Below are 16,425 nucleotides of genomic sequence, written 5' to 3'. Positions count from 1 at the left end.
TACAGTGTTGCAGTTCAAATGCTAATGTTGCTATTTGGAGTGAAGCAATGGCCATCAGAACTGCACTGTGTCCTCGTTCAAAGTGAACCTCTCCATCACTCTGGAGAATTTCCGTAAACAAGAGCCCTTGAACGCTTAAACTCAGAAATTGATGTTCCTACAGAGCAGCGTTCAGTAACCCGAATTTATTGACACCCTGCGTGCTCCGAAGAGCGTGGTAACTGTTGGTCCTCGGTCTTTCAAAGCTGCAGTGAGGTCATGGCATGATGGGATTGGAGGTTCTGCACCTGCCCTGTTTGTGGGTGTATTATTTATTTTTTTTTTTTTGAAAACTGTGCACCAGTTTTATTCTTTAGCGGCCGCGAGGGAAGGTGATGGCCATGTCCTGTTGGACCGGAATGAGTCACTTTTTCGCAAACCCGTTCCTGTTGGTTTAATTCCTCTTAACGCTCATCTGGCTGTTATCTGTCTAATGTGTTGTGTTGCGGTTTAGCTGTGCTGCCTCCATTTGTGAGTAATTACTGGGCAGGAGCCCTTAAAAGGAGCCCTTCTGTCCTGGAACGAAAATACTGCCCTCAGTTAATCTTACAGGAGCCATTCCGGATTTAAGAGTCCATTCCGCAGTAAATGGATTATAGAGGCGAATTGCCACGTCGGTTCAGGATCGAGAGCAACGCGCTCATCGCTCCGTCCGGTTTAGTGGCCTGGTTCGAACCTTGGTGCGGAAACGCAGGTCAGCGTTTCGGAAGGTGGATGAAGAACACGCGCTTCAAGGCACAGCTTAATCCTGCTTTGTTTCGACCGCAGAGATGAGAGGCCCTTGACCGCAGAGCAGGTCCACAGGGACGCCCCGGTGTAGGTCAACGGTGCGAGTGCTGAGAGCAGACGCCCCCGCTGTGCTGCTTCATGAAAGATGCTCTGCTGATCGTAGGAGTTGTGGTTCCATCGGCGATGGATTCAATGACCCTGTTCCAGTGGCGTCTCTGGCCTTGTGTGGGGCGGGGGGAGAACATGCGAGACGCGTTCTTTCTTGAAGCAGCTGCCTATCGGCATTGGTAGCGTGAGCAGCGATGCGTTCGCATCCTGGTCATCGGTCCGAGTACGTAAAGAGGTAGGATTTTTCAGAGCGGGAAGAGGGTGTTTTATCGATTTCGTCATAACTTGGTCAGAAGGAGCTCATTCGAAGCAGCTGCTTCATGAGCACTGCTGCTCTTTCTGCCTCGTGCATATGCGCGCACTTATGTTACCCCGTCACCGAAGCTCGTGGCCATATTCCGCCGCTGGGGCGTGCCACTGCTTTGAGGAGGGCGTTGGAAGCTGGCACTCAAGGTCTCTTCAGCACGCTGGCATCTCTATAAATTTACCCATACAGCTTCCTTACGACGAGAACAATGGGCGAAATCGCTCTGCTGTTCCATTTTACCACTCGAATAACTTACCCTCGGGTTTTATGGAAACAGAAGAGGCCTCCTGGTGACCCTACCCGCCAACATGTTGAATATTTTATTTTGAGCGATTAATAATTTACTCACGCGTGGCATAATGCTCCTTTGCACAGTCATAAACGTCCAGCTTTTGTTGGCCGCCTTTTGAGGAAACTGGAGGGGAACTCGCAATCGTGGTATGTCTGCAGTGGACGGGGTTCGTAGAGCACCTGTCTCCTCCAACAGCGCAACTGGAGAAGATCTGGCCGTGCTCTTGTGCCTTTGGCGTTTTCCGAGGTGTGTCTCGGAGCAGTCGCAGCCTGTTATGGTCAGGTGAAGGAGTTCGCTTGCACATGCGTGCGGTGAGCCAAGACGCGAGCCATCCGCCAGTTTCCTAGCAGGTACGTTTTGCCACTTGTTTGGAACAGGAGTTTTTAAAAGCATCTCCTGTCACAACAGACTGTGCCTGCAGCAAAGCGTCTGGCTGCCAGGAGCTGAGGCGCGAGCGGTGTGGGCGGAGCGGGAGGGGGGTGCGCGATTACGGTCCGCAACAAGATGCGTTCAAAACGTGAGGGAGGAGATGTTGCCTGGGTTGTGGATTCCTGCCATTAAATGCTTGTTGGAGTGGTAGGAAGTGGAGTTTCCCCCTTCTTGAGATCTGTGGGTCCTCTTCCCATTATTAACAACAGCCACCTCTTCTCTTGCAGGGTGGAGAGGTCCACAGACCAGGTGATCAAGCCTGTCAACGTGGAGGCCTTGTCCAAGTGGGTGGGCAAGATCCCTCCGGATGTCCTGCGGGACATGCACATCATAGCACCCATGCTGTCCCGACTGGGCTATGACCCACACGCCAACCCCCCCAACTACGGCAGGCCTGACCCCCGTGTTCTGGACAACACTAGAAGGGTGAGTGTTTTCCCCTGAAACGCATAGTTCATGTCCACATGGTTTCCCTACTCTCTGAACCTGTAGAAGGCCTCTTTTCTCAGAAGCATGTACATGTACGACGTAGAACATGTAGAAGATGCTTACTGAGGTGTGTGAGGTGCTTCTGTGGGGTCTCTGGCACCCTTGGCCCCTGGCATTCATAGACGTGTCTCTGTTATTACATATGAATCTCACTCATCTGGACTATAAAAAAGCACAATTGTATTAAAAACCACACTGAGAGACTGGTGTTTTCATGTCTTGCAGTGATGTTATTAGTCATAATGTGGTGCTTTTCTCTAAAGCGACTCAAAATTGTAGGATTGTATACTAAGTTAAATACAGTGATTTGCCCATTTATGCAGCTGGGTAATTTTCATTATATCAGTTGAGAGTTGATCAAGGGTTCTGTACCAGGAGGTTGATTTAAAGTCGGGTCTTTCGGATTTCACGGCTTTAACCACTATGCTATCTGCTGCCTATGTAAACCGATATTGAACTTAGCAGTTATCATAATTAAAGTTCTACACATGTATGGTCTCTGTCTAGTTTACAGAGTTGTGTACAACATCCCCCCTCTTTTGTCTGAATAATTTTACACGTAAACTCTTAACCTTCCTGGTCTGGTTGTGGTTTTCATTAGCTTTTGTTTCCAGTTTGTTTTTCAGGTTTTTGCTCTAGCTTGTTTTCTAAAAACACTTTTTTTCCCCCATTTTATATGACAAGGAGCTCTTTCGAGAAACTTGGAGGCTTCCCAAATGGATTTTTTTCTGTTTGATGCAGAGAGCAACTTGGACATCTGACAGGATTTCATCATTTCACTTTTATTTGCAGCCTCTCTAACAAGGGAAGGTGTGAAATGAAAGCTGGGTGCAATTCTGCAAGGAGATTCAGATGAAATATGTTGCTAGATGACCCTTTGTCTCACTTCTTTGGCGGATCATTTTTGAAGAATTCTAGATCACCATGGGGCGTAAGAATTATGTACGATACCATTTGGTTCGGACACGGAGCCATTGCCACACCTCTTTCTAATGAACCAGTGTATAGGCTTTTTGCACAAAACTTCCTAGTTTCACTGAGAGCAGAAGGGGAGTCCCTTGTAGGAAGAAGCAGTTTGTGAGGAAAGGACCTTCATAATTCATTAATTCTTTGAGTATTTCTAACTGCTGCTGATTTAGTGTTGGGTTGCAGCACACAAGAGCCTATCCTGGAAGCATACGGTGCCATCAAAGTAGTGCTGGGTACATTCTGGATGGGACACTAGTCCATTGCAGGCCCACAAAATAATTTTGAGGTGGCTAAATGGGTGGGAAAGAAGATGGAAACTTTCCATAGCAAAATTATTCAAAAAAAGTAGGGATGTGGCTTAGTAAAGCAGGAAGAAAAACCCACTACACAAAAAAGAATGAAAAGTCCAACCAAAACTTTACTCCCACACTAGAAATCATCCATATTTCATGATGAAAGGAAGGTCTCTTCCCACCTTCTCTTCCTTCAGTTTCCCTATTCTTCAGAGAATGTTGTTAGCCCAATCAGTGCTTTGATTATTCCTTAAATTCTGACAGCTGTTCTTCATTAGAAAAATTCACTTGAGTTTATTTTTATGAAGCACTTTTAAGGTGACAGGAAATGGAAAAGGTAACCAAAAAAAAAACAGTGGTAATGGTACGCAGACAAACTACTGCATAAGCCCACTGGCAACAGAGGAGAGGAAAACAAAACCGTAACCCCCAACCTACGAAAGGAACCTCCAGAGGTTTATTTTCTCCAAGTACCAGTGGCTGCCCACCCCTCCACGACATTCTAGTGTGTTACATCAGGCCTGTGGGCTGGGCTGGGTTAGGGGGGTAAAATTGGTGTCATGGGGCCCCCAGAGCTATCGGTCAGGCTCTGCCGCACCCACATGGCCTCATCTTGCCTAACCTCCACATTCTCATTCTACCATGTTCCGTCCCTTGTTCTCTCACCGGTTCGCAGCGGTGTTAATGCTTCATCCAGCTGCCGATGTAATGTTTCCACGCCGACATCTGGATTAAAAGCTAATTGCTCTGCTGAAACAATGATTTCACCCGGTTGCATAATTCCCCCTCTGTTCGGTAACGTTCTGCACTCTTCCTCATCTTGCTGGGTATTGTTCTGTAGTCTTTAACTGGTTTTGGTTGCAACTCCGTGGTCTCTACGTCTTCGAGACAGCATCGAGGCCTTTCTGTTGACTGCCGGGAGGCAGCGAAAACCTAATAAAAACTCTGCAAAGGGAAATAAAGCAAGCGGGTAGAACCATTGGTTCCTGTAGCGTTTTTACGGCCGTCGCCGCAGTGTAGCGGAGGGGTAACCGCAGATGTCCAGGAATCCTCCGTAGGTCAGCCACTTGGGTGGGGGGAGGGCGATCGGGACAGGAAGGGATTAAGAGCCACTAAACCCAACAGATTCCACGTTTCTGCATGAAAGCTATACCAGGGTTGCTTTCCAGGGGCAGCCCATAATCCCTTGGGCTAAATCGCAATTGGGTGACCTGTGGAGGTCTTGGTGTGTGTTGCTGTGGCCCGGGGCTCGCAGGGTGTCCCCATCTGGAGCGTTCAGTGATGTAATGGAGGTCTTACTGCCTGGAAGAAGCAGGCATAGAGATACTCCAAAGCCCTGTGGGCGGGTGCAGGCTGTACCGGAGCAACTCTACATGTTACGCGATCCGTTGTGAGCAGCACGCGTCCAGGGTGTGTCGCTTAATTTCACTTGCATACCCTCGATCTCTGCTACACATATTAGTGTTGCATAAACGTATAGCCATAATGCACCATAGTAACGGTTTTGTACGCGGCGAAAGAGCAGCGAGGCGTTAATGGAACAGGAGTGACAGGAAGGAATGTGTGGCTGTCCTGCCAATTCGTGTGGAGACATGACAGCGGCTCGAGGCCGGAGGGTGCGCCTTGTCTCGCCGCACAGCTGAAAAATTGCAACGGGGCATTTTTAAAGGGCAACTCGCAGGCCCTTGACAGGACCCTGTCTGTACGTCGTGTGATGGACAGGTGGGCGGTGTTGCGCTGTTGATGGATGTAGGTCCCCAATCAATGAGAATGCGGTTACCCCGTCACTGCTGCTTGACTGTTGGATGCTTTTTTTTTTTTTTTTTTTTTTTTTTTTTTTTTTTTTTTTTATTCTGAGGGTGGGGGGCTTGGTGCGAGTAAAACAATAAGCAGCCCACCCTGACGGCCGTCCCCCTCGCTCCAGACTTCCAGGCTTTCAGATTAAAAGTCCCGCATGGATCGCAGTTTGTATGATGTCCCACTTTTCAGGAAAAAAAGGCTGTTTATTTCCGGAGGAGCCTTTGCCACATGAGCTTTAATGTTCTGCTGAAAGAACAAGGGCAGAATGTGAACGGTTTGAAAACACGCCGGTCCTGTGAAATTTTCCATGAATGTTTGCCTGCTTTTTTTTTTTTTTCTTTTTTTTTCATTTACGTTGTGTCTCCGAGCGGCGCCGAGATCCCATCCATCTCCCCGCCTGCAGCGCCGCCTTGGCTCTCCACATCTGTACCGCATTAGTGCCTCTCTGCAGATCATTTGCAGCTGCGCAGCCCCGTTCCCTTGGTCTCTTTTTGCACATGCATCAGTGGAGGCCTTAAGAGCTGCAGTGGCCTGCCTGAGATGATCTACCGACGCATGCAGAAATTGGTGCGGTCCATGACTTGGTTACCGCATTCACGGTTGGATCAGCAATGCAGAGGACGGGCTGGCCACGGTACATTTACGTCACGTTTACATTTATTCGTTTAGCTGATGCTTCCCTCCAGAGTCACATGCAGCGTTGTGATTGTTTTTACGGTTTTTCTTGCACTGGTTTAAACATTTATACAGTTGGGTCACTTTTACTGTGTCGGTTCAGGGCAAGTACCTTGCTTAAGGGTTCTGCAGCATGAGGTGGGATTGAAACCTCAGTTTTTCGGTGGGACGACAGCGGCTCTGACCACTACGCCACCTGCTGCTCACACGGTGCATTTGAGATGCCCAGATGCCTATTAGAAAAGGGCAGAGAGGTCAGCGAGTCTGAGCGGTTTGCGTACTCCTGCCGTGTCGCCGGTAGCCCGTCTCCGCCCCCTCCCATCAGAGGAGGAACAGGTCAGGTGTTTCTCACTCTCGCTCTGAAATAGACTTCGTTTCCAGGGCAACCCGTCTACGAGACTCGTGCTCCTTGAGAGAAGCGTCCCGTTAAACACATCTAGCGGCTCCTTTATAAAATCGAAGGCTCCTCTAATGTAATAAAGGTGAAAATACCAGAGAAAACCTCACTAACAGCCCTTTCAGGCCATTCTCATAGGAGTTCTCTTGAACCGTGTCCTTGTGTTTTACTGATGTTTATGGCGAAAGCAGAGCTGTTTCATATTTTCTGTGAATTGTTTCTTAAATAAAATGCTGCAACTTAAGATGATGGGGGACAAAATCCTTTTAGGCATTCATGGATCTTTATCCAGGGCTGATGTGGTCCCAAAGGGTCACTCATGCTTAATTTTACATATTATGTTCCTTTGTTTGACCAATTCCATACTGATTTGTGATGAAACCCATGAAATATTGATTCCCCCTCCAGAAAGTCCCCACCACTAAGTGTTGTGCAATATTTCCTAACAGATGTTGCGAAACTGCACGTCAAAATGCAGTTTTTGCATATTTCTTTTTCCGTTTTCAGCTCATGTCTTTCCACTGTCCCCCCCCCCCCCAGCTTGGCAAATTCAGAGCTGAGCGTCCCAACACACGCCGAACCATAACGACCGTCCGTGTCGAGCCGCGCAGAATGGTTACCGATGGCCTCGTTGGTCCTGCTTCGCGCTCACATTTTCACCGAGACGCGCTTCCTCCGGACCTGGGCGTCCGTGCCGACAGAGTTGGATAGATTAACTTTAATCCTCCTGAGCTTTTATCCCCTTACAGTAGGTACAGTTTGGGATTGAGGTGTGTTCTCCAGGCCTGGGAGACCGCGGTCACCGAGAACACGTTTCACTAATTTGTCAGCGGAACGGAGGACGCAGGACTCCATGCTCTGTGCTCCGTGCGTCCTTCATTCCAGAGACCTTGAGACCTTGTTTCTGGGTCTTGTCACGCGGGGGTTGGGGGGTTTATCTGTGTTGAGATTAGGGCCCGAGAGATTGATTCTGCCGGGGAAAGATCCGGACATGCGGTGACGGCGGTCCTACCATGTGCCCCACACGTGGCTCTCGGTGGGGGGGCTCACCGAGAGCCTCCCCGAGCACGTTTCGCATAGGGTCACGCACGGAGAGGGCGGTTGCAGGGAGCTCGAGCCCCCGGCTTCGCGCTGACCTCACCCCTGTTGCATTCCTTCTGCAACCGTTTTCATGTGTTCCACTCAGCCATCCTTCCACAGACTCACACCGACCGTATGCGCTGTGCGTTCTTGCGGTCCGTTCGTGTCACTCTGTGTGAGGGCCGCCGCTAAATAAGCAACCAGATGTGCGCAACCTTTTTATTTTTTTTTTTATTTTTTTTTTTTAAAAAAAAAAAAAAAAAAAACCACAGGTACAGAGAGTCTAAGGACACTGTCTCACCCCCTCCCTTCTGACCGAGCGCATCGGGTTTTCGTTTTGCGGTCGCCGCACATCTTGCACAGACCTGCAGCTGCGGGGATTCGTTCAGAGACAGGAAACGAAGAGACGGCGCAGGGCGCTCTGCCGCTCTGCCGCTCGCTTCGGCAATCGTGTTGAAGGAGGCATCGCAGCCTCTCATCTGCCTCATAAATCAGCCCTTCGTACCCGGGTGTGACAACAGCACGAGACTAATAATTATTCTCCAGTGGCCACAAATGAGCCAACGTGTGCAACGCTGGACCAGCGGGAGCTGGATGTGGTCCAGACCCATAATGGGTGCCCACTAAGTGTCTTTGCAATTCTGATTGCGAGTGTAGAAAATGATGCCGAGATCAATAAGTCCCGAGTGAGATCGAGGTGGTGGAAAAGCAACGGGTAGGAGGAGGTTTCATCTCGCCGGTGGGGGGCCTCCACGTGCACCATCATCCGGGCTTCCTTTTGGCTAATTTCACTAAAAATGTTGCCTTTAAATCGCAAGTTGACGTCAAGTCTGTTGGGTTCCTAGTCTACAATCCATCTAGAGCTGCTTCTTAGAAGGACCGTGGTTGCGACTCATGTCTGGTTCAGAAGAGAGGAGGTTCTGGAGCTCACCGTTTCTCAGCGGGTTCCATAAGACAGCTGTGTGATATGCAGTTTTTCCACTATTTGGACATTTTTGGCTTAAAAAGCAAATGTAGAGAGAATTTGTAACTCATCTGATAGCTGCAGTTTATCTGTCAAGGCGCCTTTTCTCACGTCCTTCTCCTTCCAAGTTTTCGCAGTCCTGTCCTCCCAGATCAGAAGGCACACAAGCATGTGCAGTAATGCATTAAACACACATGATCCACAGCTCCCTTCTGAGGAACATGTGAAAAACCCCTCACCGGTGTAAGAGGATTACTGGCCATATGGCAACAATGATATCCATCTGTATTAAAAAATGAAGCAAATAAACGGCACCACTAATTCCCATTGTTCCTATGCTATGTGAGTTGAGGGAAGAAGTTACTTGAACTGCACACTGGTAACGGTTTACCTTGAGTAATTACCATGGGTCCAGATGTTCCTGCTAAGTAGGCTTGATCTACGGTTACATTGATTCCTTTTCGCTGACGCTTTGCTCCAAAGCGACTTAGTGTTAAGCTGCTTACAATGAATTACCCATTTACACAGCAGGGTAATTTTTACTGCAGCATAAGCACCTTGCTTTAGGACACAGCAGTAGGTGGGATCCCAAGCAGCAATTGTTGAATCTAAAGGTGGCAACTCTAACCACTGTGCTACTTGCTGCCCCGGTGGGAGCCCAAACCCTGCCTGATGGGGGTTCTTCCATGTGCTCTTGGTGGCCTGGACCCAATGGCCTTCTGTCCATGCAGACATCTCAGCAATGCGCCCTTTGGCCTCCCTCAGAATCGCCTCCTCCACCCTGGATGTTGAAACACGAGGGATGCCTCCTCCTGGGTTTTAGGGGAAGTTCTTCGGGTCCAGTGTTGACAAGGGTTTGAGTGAAGTGGTCTGTAGGGACCAATAACTTAGCATCAGCTCTCTACCTGTCCGTTCTTACCTGGCCCCAGGTTGACCGAATGAAACGTCATGTGACCAATCAGTCGGTTGGGTTTATGGACTCCGCTCTGGGTTTTCATTTGGTCATGACCAGCTGGGGGGACGAAGAGGGTCTGGGTACAATCAAGTCCAGCCTCAGTCGGTTTTGTTGCTGTCGAGATTGACGTTCAACGCTTGGTATTTGGGCTAGAAACAGCCTTGCTCAGTGTGTTTGGACCCTGGCCTGCTTCCTGGACCCAGCACGAGAAGGTGGGACCAGGAATTGGCTGGCCGAGGCACCTCCTGCTCAGCGGCCACATTGATCGGGAGAGGGGGGCCTGGCGTTGTTTGGCTGCTGCCCAGGTAGTGGGTAACACAGGCTCGGAGGGTTTGTAAGCGGGACAGAGACGTACGATGAGGCCGCAAATCCCACTCTACTGTTCCTCTTCCCTTCCGGACATCTTATGAAGCCGGAGCTCTCATCCCTCAGCTGGCATTCGAGGAAATGAAAGACGTGCACATTTTGCATATTGGAACTCATTACGAATAAATTCCGGGTCCCTCGGCCCCCCAGCCCCCGCCTTTGTGTCCTCATTAGATCCTCAGCCAAGAGGTTCACCAGCCTTGTGTCTCCGGCGCTAACGGCTGGAATGGCATCTCGCTGCTCCTTGGCACGAATGGTGCTGTTTGAAGGAAGTGAGGGGCTGAGCGAGGATCGGGGCTTGGGGGGGTGGAGTCCATCAGCAGCTGACCTGGACCTTGGTTCCTCCAGTGGACGGTCCAGCTGCTGCTGCTGCTGCTGCCTGTTGGCAAAACAGTCGCATTTCGGTTCCTGCGTGTAAAAGGGTCTCCTTTTCGGCTACGTGCCGCGTTGGCGTTTTTACGGCCCAGGGTACTAAAATCCCAACTCTTAAAGCAGAAAAAGAAGAGTTTATATTATGTATGTTGTACTTCGAACACAGCGATGTGAAGGGTGTAATATTTTTTGAAGATTTGGGAGGGGTTGGATAAATCACTAGAAAAGTCCTTCAATTTTGCTTTTTTTTCTTTTTTTGTTTGTTTATTCCGTTCGGAATGCTTTTATCTACACAAGCCGGTAACCTTGAATACGGGCGACGCTCGGCCATGACGGCGCCACCAGCCCCGATGAGGCATCGTCTCCCCGCGACGAAGCGAGCGGCGCAAAGCTGCGAGGCCCTTTCTGCCACCGCCGGTCTCTCGCCTCCTTTCGCGAGCGCCGGGGCCGCGGGTCGTGTTCTAGGCCCGTGGGGAAGTTTAGCATGCCTCCGCTCGCATGACGGCAAGCCCCTTGTACCGCTGTACATGACTAAACCCTCTGACCTATGATGTGGGGAGCTGATGGTGTGTGGACGGGGGACACGTGAAGTCCGTTTGTCAGACCGGTCTCCCTCCCAAATAACACCGCCAGTCCTTTGGCTCGCTGCCGTTCCCTCTTCCCACTTTACCGCACGGTGTGGGTGTATCCACCCGGTTCCTGGTGGGACTGTCTGTCGTTTCCCATCGTGCATCTTTGTTTATTTCCGAAGGGCACGTTTTTCCCATGGAAGGATTGTGTATGTGTTGTTTGTGCTGCATGTACACACTGAAACCTCTATTTTGTTTTTTATACAAGGAGCATCAGATGGTGGGCAGGATGTGCTCCGTTTCCCTCCGTCGGTCCTCCGCCTGTGACTAGCGGCACGTCGGCCGACGTTTAGCGGCCACCCGTGGGACCCCTAGCCGGACAGCGGCTTTGCGAACCCGTGGAGCGCGGGCGGGAGGCGGGGATGACCGAGCAGGTGGCTCGTGGGCCGTGAGAGGCGAGCGCACGTTCGCACCCGGTTTCTCTGTCTTCGGGGTCACGGGTGGAGCCCTTGTTGGGAAAGGTTCGTTTACGGAGTGACTGAGTAACAGAATCAAATGGGGTTTATCCATCCAAAAGCAGAACTGTTGATATTTGGCCGCGAAAGGATGTGCAGGTGGTCCCCGACTTATTAAATATGTAACTTGCGACGACTCGCACTTAAAACGGCCGTCCCGTCGACCGTATTGTATTATTTTCGAGTACCGGCGTTTGGTCGCAACGTCTGACCGCTCCATTTGCGCGACGATACCGTCGACTGGCCGCGCTGCCGCGGGGCACCGCATTCCCTCTTGCCTCAGTCAGCGTGTCCATCAGCGACTGCGTTTTATCAGCAGAACTTTTCACTTGTAGTTCTATTCATGTTACTCTTTATTTACGGTGGCCAGCGAGCGAAATAATGGCTGTTCCAGTGGTGCGGGAAAGAAGAAAGCAAAAGAAACCGCCGTTCAGGTATAGAAATGAGAGTGAAAATAATACTGTAGCATTAAAATATATCACTGTATTGTGTATTATACTGCATTTTAATAGTTTTACCACAAATAATGTGAAGTTGGTGTATAAAAATATAGCCCTATTATACAGTGTAGTATTCGTGCATGTTAATTGTTTATATATCCTTAAGGGTTGTATAATACGGTATAAAGGGATTTGTGACTTAAGAGAAAGTTGATACCGAGTCATTAGTCGAGAACCAACTGTAGACATTGTTCCGGTCCCAGGCTGTGGAGTAGCTAGAGGACACAACAGCGCCCCCTAGAGGTGCTGAAATGCATCCTTCGCAGAGCGACTCCATTTTTGGTCAGTGTGTAAACTGCACCGTACGAGCAGAACGCGGGCACTTTACTCCCGGCTGGGATTTTTTAAAATTGGAGTAAGAGTCGAGGATCTAAAAAATGTACACACCCTGCATTACCGTCCCTAAATTCCTCCGGGACCTGCAGGAAGTGGGATTGGCTTTGGCCTCGCTGCCATCGTACCCGTGCGGTAGCGTCCTTTCCAGTGGGCCCGCGGATGGGGTCGCACCGTCAGCTCGTCCGACAGCTCGCACGGGCTGCGTGCGCGTGTGTGTGCGCGCGTCTTGCCTGGGAAACACTTGCCCTTGATGATGCGCCGCGGCCAGTCGGAGGTGACGGGTCGGGACGCTCCCTAATGCCCTGGAGCACACTACAACTTAAAATAAATAAGTAAATAAATAAAAAAGCAAAGCTGTGCTGTTTTGAAACTCTCTGCTTCTGCAATCCAGCTTCTAAAACAGTTGCTTTGTTTTTTCAGGTCTTTAAAGGTGAATTTCAGCTCCCCGATTTTCTAAAAGAACACCCACAGGTACAGTAACAATTCTGCCTGTTCTGTGCCCCCCCCACCCCACCCCAATTAATCACATTTTATTTCTGTTTCCCTTTTCTGCAGACCTCAGTAAAGTGACAGTACTTGCAGTTCTGGTTATAAATTCCGTATTTTAAAACAAAAAAAAAAAAGGCATTTCAGATTTTGTTCAGGCTGCCAATGACTTCTCCTGCGGTCTCCTCTGGCGTCTGGTCTGTCCTGACCTTGCTTGCGTTCGTGTTTTGGAATGCATCCTTTCATGCTAGTGGCTGCTTCTCTAGGTCCCCCCCCCCCCAACTCATTCTTTCCGAAATGGAGACACTCGGTTCTCACTGGTGGAGCCACACTGCCCCCCCTTGACCAAAAGCAGCAAGAAACAGGATTTGACACTGACACACACACACAAATGAAAACGTTTCTTCCCTGCGTTTCTCGGGGTGACGTGTTAATGACAACGACCATGTGGAGAGACGCTCTACTTGCTGCGTTGCGTCAATGAGGAGCTAGTGTCCTCGGGTAACCCCCCGGGGCTCGGACGGCCGATTCCTGTCCCTCGCACAGCTGCGTACTCGTCCTGTACCGTTGAAGCATCTGCTGTTTCCCGGAGGGCCTCCCCTCTCGATCGGTCCACGGTGTCACTTTTACTGTGACAAATGGTAAAATATTTAAATGATCATTACGAACTTGATGATCGGTGGTGTTAATTAACGGTGCCGTAATGTTTGGTGGGTGTTAATTTACAGCCTGTGATCCCAGAGTCGTGAGTCAGACCACAGTAGCGTGTGAAGTTGGGGTTGTTGAGGTGCACGGGGTCTTTGAGGACGAGTTGAGATGATGATGATGATGATGATGATGATTCTGCTGCTCTCTCCTTCTCACGACCCTGATCTGTGTCTTACCTGGGAAAGGTGAGAGTTCTACACCCTGTCTGACCGTCCCTGCTGAATCTCAGTGGTGTTTCACTCATCCGTTTCTTCTGTGCAGCTCCAGAAGTCTCCAGAGAAGCCCAACCCCAGTTAGGAGGAGGAGTGGAAGGCAAGAATGTCCAAAGAAGCTGGTGAGCCTCTGTATTGTTCTTCGCTGTTTTTGCTGAGCTCTTCAACCGTACTTGATCAGACCCCCAGGCTGTTAACGCTGGGCCCAGCGCTGTCCCTCCGCATCAAGGGGAACTTGATCTCCGTGGATGACTAATTCAAGTGATGCTCACTTCCTCATACTCAACACGCCTGGGTGCCGTTGCAGGACGTGGTTACGCTTACCTTTTTGTTTAAATGGTAGACTAACCTTAACTCACATATACATTGTGTTCCATAACTCTGAAATGGTAGGAGAAATAACAGCTGGGAACACAAATGCGTTTGTTCAAAATGTATTATTTCATTCACATTTATTCAGTTAGCTGACACTTTTTCTCCAAATTGACTTCTAATGTTAATCTTCATACAATTATTTACCCATTGGTGCAGCTGGGTACTTTTACTGGAGTAATTTAGGGTAAGTACCTTGCTCAAGGATACTACAGCCGCAGGTGGAATTCAAACCTACCACCTTTGGGTCCAAAAGACTCAACTGCAAAAAAAAAAAAAAAAAAAAAAAAAACTCACTGTGATTTGTTTTATGGAACACCCTGCATATATTTACCTCATTTAAAATTAAAAGCCTGGAATGTATTTTATGGACATAAGGACGGGGAGGTTTGTTTGATCTCACCTGGTGCTGGAGCCGTTGATCAGCAGCTTGGGCTTGGACATTACCCCTTCCGGCCTGGTGCTCGGACCCAGATGGCTCCCTCTTCAGAGGCGCGTGTTGCCGCAGAGCCAGGGACACGTGAATCCTAGGAGCAGCGCCACCCTGATCCGCCCACACTGTGTTCACGGAGGACTGGATGAGTCGGGGGGGCTCTGCGAAACACCCTCTTACCCTGCCCTGCGTTCAGGTTCCCCACGGTGGCTTTGTGAGGCGGCGTGATGACACTGTAGCTCAGAGAGCATCGCTGTGGGTTAAAGGACTCTGTTTGTCTTTCAGGCTTCAATGAAGATGGAAAGGAAGTCCGATTCGTGTCCTAAGGGTAAGTGGAGTTCCTGTGCGACACTGTTTGTACAGGTCTGTGGCGGAAAACACATTCAGCGCATCATCTGGGCTCGGTGGCTACCTGTGCGTTGAAAGGCAGGGGAATCGATCATTTTGTTTTTTAGACGCTACTGCGCCGGTGCCCATGGCAGCAGTCGCTATAGTAACACTTAATGAAGAGCATCAACTGTTGCATTAGCATCCGGAGTGGACGTTCGTCCTTAAAGACTGCTGCGAGGCGGTCGATAGAGACGCTCCTGTTGACCGGGATGAGAACGAGCTTGATTTTGCTGTTAGTCGGGTCGGGGGGGGGGGGGGCCTCACTCGCCTTGCTGTCGCTAGGAGCACCATGTGCTGATGATGGTCTGCTGTGTTTCAGGGCAGGGGGGATGACACAAGGGACAGACCACGTGGGCACGGAGGACAGCCCTTACTCTCCATGCAACCTGGGACCCTTTCAGTGTTTTCCTGTGGACGGTGTCTCACACACGCAGGACCATCCTCATCAGCGATGGAGAACTCAATGTTGTGTTGTACAGTAACGAGCGCATCTGTCACAATCTGTGGCCCAAGAATGTTGTTGCTGGTTAATCCCCCCCATCACACCATTACTCATAGGGATTCTAGTTTATTCTGTGTTTAAAAAAAAAAAAAAAAAAATCTGTGATTCTGTTATAAGAAAAAGCAGCAAAATTAATGGGAGAGACAGTATTTATGGAAGCTTATGGAGATGCAATATCTATTTTTGTTCCTTTTTTTGATGCCTTTGTATAGTAATTCCATGGGTACTGATGTACAAGACTAATTTTGGGGTTTCGACTGTGTAAAGAATCAGCATTTTTGTATCATGTATCCACAATGAAATGATCTTTTTGTATATGGAGGACAGTAATAAATGATTTGTCATCACTAAAAGCTGGACTGTTCCAGTTTCTCTGACATCTTCAACTCAAGCTGAGCTTTGGGGGGGGGGGGGGGGGGTAAAAGCTGGCCTTAAGCAAAACTTAAATCCGCATGGGTGATCAAGGAAGCACAGTACACAAAGTTTGGGAATGCTCTTTTTAATAACGACTTTTTTTTTTAAACTTTAAATCAATATAGTACATTCAAGGTAAACTATAGTTCCTTTACAATACATACTCGGTCATTCAAAGTTGGTTTCCTAAATAAAATAAATTTCTGAAACAGATAAAAGTCAGTGCACCACAATAATAAAGAACACATAACAGTCAACGAGTAAACAAACACTTCCCACGCTGAAGGTTGTACGTGTCTGCAACGTACCGGTTCATCCCCAAGAACCAGTAAATTTAAATAGGGAACATAAATAAATTGAAAATAAGTTGCCATCAATTCCCTTAAGCTTCCACTTAGTGCAGTGGCAGAAACGAAGACTGATCGATCAATCAATCACGTAACATTGAGCACGCCAGTAAAAAGTGAACGCGTCCCCGGTGAACAGTCTCGGAGAGGGTTTGGAACGTCGCCGCCGACCGCAGGGTTCGCCACGCTTACAGGCTTTGGTAACGTAAGCTGCTGCCGCGGTGGGATTGGGTCCGCATCGTTCGCGGGGCACCCGTCATTTGGTTCGGAGGGTACAAGAGGCAGGGAGGGACACTTGTACCCCGGTATGGAAGAAGACTGTATCCGAATGAGCCAGTGGCCCTTCTGGATGGAACTATGGGATGCATGTAAAATGT

General features: G+C 49.2%; 1 protein-coding gene across 3 annotated transcripts in view; it reads left to right on the top strand.

The window, feature by feature from the left end:
- Positions 1-15,625, top strand: part of tpst1 (tyrosylprotein sulfotransferase 1) — a 30,792-nt gene extending 15,167 nt beyond the window's left edge. The window contains exons 3-7 of one of the 3 annotated variants that reach the window (XR_001965995.2): positions 2,132-2,330; positions 12,605-12,655; positions 13,640-13,712; positions 14,681-14,723; positions 15,105-15,625. Coding sequence is in view for 1 of the 3 variants with exons in the window: in XM_018748802.2 (XP_018604318.1) it covers positions 2,132-2,330; positions 12,605-12,655; positions 13,640-13,675 (286 nt within the window). In the remaining 2 variants the exon portion in view is untranslated. Of the gene's footprint in view, positions 1-2,131; positions 2,331-12,604; positions 12,656-13,639; positions 14,081-14,680; positions 14,724-15,104 lie in introns of those variants that run through there. The other 2 variants (XR_001965996.2, XM_018748802.2) reach the window with 2 other exon arrangements.
- The last annotated feature ends 800 nt before the right edge of the window (positions 15,626-16,425 follow it).

Source organism: Scleropages formosus, chromosome 10, assembly GCF_900964775.1.
Source record: "Scleropages formosus chromosome 10, fSclFor1.1, whole genome shotgun sequence".
Lineage (NCBI taxonomy): Eukaryota > Metazoa > Chordata > Actinopteri > Osteoglossiformes > Osteoglossidae > Scleropages > Scleropages formosus.
Note: the sequence above shows the minus strand (reverse complement) of the source record. Positions and strands in the feature narration are given on the sequence as shown.